This window comes from Lepisosteus oculatus, chromosome 14 (assembly GCF_040954835.1).
Source record: "Lepisosteus oculatus isolate fLepOcu1 chromosome 14, fLepOcu1.hap2, whole genome shotgun sequence".
Lineage (NCBI taxonomy): Eukaryota > Metazoa > Chordata > Actinopteri > Semionotiformes > Lepisosteidae > Lepisosteus > Lepisosteus oculatus.
The window spans coordinates 52,271,211-52,276,262 of NC_090709.1; the positions used below are offsets into that span (position 1 = coordinate 52,271,211).

General features: G+C 53.0%; 1 protein-coding gene and 2 non-coding genes across 3 annotated transcripts; 2 read left to right on the forward strand and 1 right to left on the reverse strand.

Annotated features, from left to right (window-relative positions):
* Positions 1-632: 632 nt before the first annotated feature.
* trnae-uuc (transfer RNA glutamic acid (anticodon UUC)) lies at positions 633-704 on the forward strand. The gene has a single exon. It is a non-coding gene; the product is annotated as a tRNA-Glu (tRNA).
* A 445-nt stretch (positions 705-1,149) lies between these two features.
* On the forward strand, positions 1,150-1,222 carry trnav-cac (transfer RNA valine (anticodon CAC)). Its single transcript has one exon. It is a non-coding gene; the product is annotated as a tRNA-Val (tRNA).
* A 1,152-nt stretch (positions 1,223-2,374) lies between these two features.
* LOC138242656 (zona pellucida sperm-binding protein 3-like) lies at positions 2,375-4,165 on the reverse strand. The gene is made up of 6 exons (XM_069198209.1): positions 3,536-4,165; positions 3,319-3,434; positions 3,137-3,243; positions 2,885-3,059; positions 2,690-2,807; positions 2,375-2,491 (listed from the first exon to the last, which is right to left on the reverse strand). Exons 1-6 carry the CDS (start codon positions 4,091-4,093, stop codon positions 2,375-2,377), a joined length of 1,191 nt encoding a protein of 396 aa, XP_069054310.1. The 5' UTR covers positions 4,094-4,165.
* Positions 4,166-5,052: the final 887 nt, after the last annotated feature.

Consider the following 5,052-nt stretch of genomic DNA (forward strand, 5'->3'; position numbering starts at 1 on the left):
TAGCATCCAGCGGGGGCCTCTTAGTGAGCCCAAGATCTCATCAAGAATCGGCTCCAGCAACAGGGCTGGGCGCATTGTTCCATTCTCCGACCACTCTCGGTGTAAACAAGTCCCTCCTGGTCTCTGCTTGAATTGCACTTTCCTGCGTTTGCTTTGGTGTAACTGGCTTCCCCTGCATAGGCGAATGTGAAGAAGATCCTTAGTAAGTCATTGAAGAAAACCGAGAAGAGGTCGGAGTGGCCTCTGTCGTTCATCAACGATCCAGTCAGGCAGTACTCCTCTGTAAAGCGCCGTTCGTTCACATCGATTGGCTTTTTTTTGCCTTCATTCGTGCGAGTAGTAAAAGCAGACGCCCCTATTCTGCCGTGACCCGGATTCGAACCGGGGTTGTTGCGGCCACAACGCAAAGTACTGACCACTATATGATCACGGCGAGTTACCGATACACATGTAGCAGGGCGGAAAAGGATGTGCTCTCTTCGTGTGACATAATTCGGAAAAGTCCTGACGTTGCATTTCAACTGAGCACCAGTATACATCGACCCTTCGACACTCTGAGTGACAACTCTCTTGGGTGTTCTCATATTTATGTAGTTTGGTTACATGATGACCGGAACAGCAGGGTTGTGTGCTCCCATATGGTTTAGCGGTTAGGATTCCTGGTTTTCTCCCAGGCAGCCCGGGTTCGACTCCCGGTATGGGAATGTGTCAGTTTTGCCTCCTGCTTTCCAAAAGATCAGCACCGTGTACGAAGGAGCCGCATTAAAACTACTCGAACGTGCAAAACGTGCGAGAAGAGGGGGCGCTTGTTTCCAACCGAAACTTCTCGCGTGTGAGACGAGCTGATCATCGCTGCAGGAGGGTTACTCTGGTAGACAGGGCTGACCTTCGGCAATAGGATTTATAGTCTCCAAGATGATATTTGCACTTTCTGGAGAGGCGATTTTCTCCACTTCAGTAGCCCGATTTAGTCGATTGCGTGGAGAGGGCTGTAGAATGTGGCGTCGCCTTTCCTGCTCCGTCCATGACAGGCGTGCTGGTCTCTGGAGAGAGAGCACGGTCCATCAGCGCACTCCAATAAAGGCACTGGAAGCAGCTGAATCGCATTGGCAAAGCTCAGCGCTGGGCCGCTGGGCACGTCTTACCATCGTTTCCGTAGTGTAGTGGTTATCACGTTCGCCTCACACGCGAAAGGTCCCCGGTTCGAAACCGGGCAGAAACAGACATCTTTTGTCGCCAGGCACAAAAGGGGATTGGGGATTCGTCTAGCGCTGTGATCGAACAGACCCACTCACCTCTTAGTGTGGCGGGATCTGCACAGTGCATGTCACAGCGCATCCTGCTTTCACTTCAATGCGCGTCCTGATGTACCCCGGTCTCCCGCGTGACAGGTGGGGACAGGTGACAGGTCCTATACTAACGAGGAAGACATCGCTCTCTCCGACCCCCGGCATCGTGTCCCGACCCACCGTGCTGGAAGCCGACGCGTGCTGTGATTCCTTTACGGAGCAGAAATGACAACCGAGGAGCCGAGAGATCATGTCAGCATTTCGCGTCTGAACGGAAAACACAAACGACCAACTCGGAATGACTTGCCTTTGACGCTTTTCAAAGCGTTCTTTGTGCACGACGACTGCGCCGCCTAGCAGATACAAATGTGTTGTACAACTTTGAACTAGCAAATGGAAGAGGGCTAAGCCCCCTCTCTTTTAGCCCAGGTTCGATCTGTCTCCCAGAATCACCAGGGCGCACACACACCCGTGCCGTTGAAGTGCTCTGCTTCATTTCTAAGGGCAACTCAACATTCACTCCTACCCCGAGTGCAGAAAAGACAGCATCCACAGCAACAACAGCTCAGGTCTCTGCACAGGAGCTAAGCTGCCCTCATCTCCTCTGCGGCTCCTGCGGAGTGGAGTCCTGCCTGGAGCCGTGTTTGCAGGCGGCGGCTCCCCGCGCCATGTCTGTGCGTCGTGTCCAAGAGCTCCTGGGAGGAAGAGAGAGCCCTCCCACTCGGGGGCTTTTCCACGGTCTGTGTGAGGAGGGGCGGGTGTGTCCAGTAGCTTATCGAGCGGAAGCCTGGGGCGGCGGAGAGCTGTGATCGTGCAGACCTTGAGGTGTCACCTCTTTGTCTGCTTTCCCGCCCCCCCTCCGCCCAAGCTCTGCTCCAAAGTAGCCCGGCAACCCCTCACACCTGCACGTGTCACAACCTAAGGTGCGGTCATGAGACACCCATGTCCAAGTTGGTCGTTTATGTTTTCCGTTCAGATGCGAAATGCTGAAATAATCTCTCGGCTCTTCGGTTGTCATTTCTGCTATATAGAGGAATCACAGCACGCGTGTTAAAAGAAGACTGTGATATTCGGTGCGTCTCGGATTAGACGAGATTAAAGAGTGAGTAGTTTTGTTTTTCAGTGCAGGACTTGGTCCCTGGTGTTGCTTTAGCAGGAGCCACAGCCATGACACAGTGCATGTACAGCTCAGTCACTTCATGCTGCAAGAGGGAAGGTCACAGCATTAAGGGATCAAGGCCAATAGAGGGATAGAGAAGGACCTTCTGCCATCAGTGAAGGCAAGCTGGCAGCTCTAGGCACTACAGCTGCCACAGTCTGGTTCACATCTAGATCATGGATGAAAAAGCAGACAATGGATCAGTAGAGCAAGAAGGCTGAGCAGCCTTTGAGAGCAGTACCTTCCTGAACAGCTTCTTCTGGAAGAGGAAGGCATCAATTGTGAAGCGGAGCACATCCTTCTGCTTGGAGGGGACAAACCTGGACAGGCAGCCATCTGCCTTGCTGTCCACCATGCACCTGGGGACAAGGACAAGGATGAACCCCTGCAGGCTCTCAGGGCTCCTGCCCACCTCCCCTCCCAGAAGGGGCCATACCCCAAGTTGTCGATCACGGGGAAACGGGGCTGGGAGTGCTGGTCTGGTTTCTCCGTTACGTAACACGAGTGGATGTACAGCCTCTGCTCCGCTGTGGCAAAGTAGGCAGTGGCCTGGAAGTACATGGGCTGACCCAGGAAGTACTCATCCTTGGGAGAGAGCCGGACCCAGTGGGCTGGTGAGAGAGGCAGCATTACACCTGCACACAGCACCCCCTGCAGGCAGGTGGAGCCACTCGCTCAAGGAGCTTACAGTTGGTGGCGAGCAGGACAAAGCTGCGCTTGTTCTTCAGGTCCTTGAAGAAGGTCCTTCTCCTGGCCCACGTGGGGACATAGCCAACCTTGTAGGAGTAGTGGAACCTGCAGGACAGAGGGGATGAGGGGCTTCTGGACACTTTCCCAGCGGCTTCTCAGCAGCAGCAGAGCCCTGCCTACCTGTTGTAGGAGCACTTGACAGGCACAGAGAAGGGAATGAAGCGATGCACAGGTGCACTGGAAGAGGGCGGGGCATAGCGGAGAGTGTTGGAGTACACCAGGCGGCCCTGGACAACCTGCAGGGTCACAGAGGAAGGGATATTCCCAGGAAAGGCAACCCCGACACTGGCCCTACAGCTCACATCGATACACTGCCTGTAGATGAAGAGCCGCTTACCGATCGCTCGGTGCCGCACTCGTGAAGCCCGTAGATGAAGTAGAAGTAACTGCGTGTGGTTCGGCTGACGCTGCAGTTGCCCAAGGTCACCTCCGATGGCCGACAGCTGAAGCCGAACAGGAGCCGACTGACCCTCACGTACATCCTGCTGGAGTCGCACCACACAGCCACTCCTCGGGTGCCCCCGATGGCCGGGCGAGCCGGCTGCCGCCCTCGCTGGGGAGGAAACAGGACGCTCTTGATGTAGGCGGGTAAGGGGCGGCTGCCGGCTTCGGGCTTCATCTTCTCCTTGTCGAAGTAGGGCGAGTACGCGTCTCTGGACACGGGAAGGCGGCGAAAGTCGTGAGCCAAGGACTGCGAGTCGTTCTCGCTTGCAGACAGGTCTTCGGAGGGCGCATCTGCCAGGTTCAAATCCTCCGACTGGGCTGCGTCTTCAGGAGCCGGGAGGTCGGCCTGGAGCGCTAATTCCCGAGAGTCCCAGCCAGCCTGCCCGGCGGAGATCAGTGCGGGGAGCCCGGCCCCTGCGCACAGGCACAGCACAAAGAGAAACGAGCGCATTGCCAAATTGACGTCCCGCTAAACTGCTACAGAAGTAAGACACATAAACCACCAAACTGTGTTGAAGCAAGAGAGCATAAAGTGTGAACGCGGTGACTAGGTTTTTATACTAGCAGGACTATGCTACCACACACATGGTCGCACTACCGCTCAATCAACACAATCAATTACACACAGAGACCCGAATTGTTCTCAGCGTCTAATTAGAACCTGCTTCCAGTCTGAGGCGGGACTCCGTGAAGCCGCCTGAACACTTTCCCGTGTGTATCTGACCTCAGCAGAGGAGTTCCACGTAATTTCGACAGAATGAAATCACCCACACGTGTAAAATTTGCTCAGATTAATTTATTGTTCAATTCGTTTCTAATTTCCAAGGACAGTGTATTAAACTCGCTGTCAGACAGAGTACGGAACATGCGACACGTCCGTCCACACTTTCTTTTATCGAGGGGGCTGTTCTATCAACACGTACCGCAATGAAAATAATTTTACTAATTTTCATGTGTAAATGCATGTCATATTAAAATGTGTAATACAAGCATTTATTTGCTTCCCAGTAAAGAAATACTGATCAGCTTTTGACATGTTCTGATAATAATTTGTCTGATTTCTCAGAGATTGCTTTTGCTTCGCAGCACTGAGAACCAATGGAAGCCCGTTTCCGCCAGGGAGTAAAAAAAACGTACTATGGTATCTCAGAATTGTGACTTAGAATCTCAGAATTGCGACCTAAAAACTCAGAATTTTGACTTTATATCTCACATTTGCGACTTCGAAATAGCCCATATTTCATTGTCTGTCTTTTTGTTATTGTAACGGATTTGGGTTCTAGGGCTTGTGCCCTCGCCGCTCCCACCCTCGTGCCTCAATGTATTGGCTTGAATCCAGGCCTTGCTAGCTAAGCTAAAGAACATTTTAGATATAAAGTCGGAGTTCTGAGTTACCAAGTCGCAATTTTG

What these genes read in the sequence shown, in the direction of transcription:
- LOC138242656 (XM_069198209.1), bottom strand. Translation starts at nt 4,093, where the DNA reads ATGCGCTCGTTTCTCTTTGTGCTGTGCCTGTGCGCAGGGGCCGGGCTC. An exon ending in TGTCCTGCTCGCCACCAACT is followed by an intron (nt 3,060 to 3,136) that starts GTAAGCTCCTTG and finishes CTCTCTCACCAG; the next exon opens with CCCACTGGGTCCGGCTCTCT. An exon ending in CCCGTGATCGACAACTTGGG is followed by an intron (nt 2,808 to 2,884) that starts GTATGGCCCCTT and finishes CCTTGTCCCCAG; the next exon opens with GTGCATGGTGGACAGCAAGG.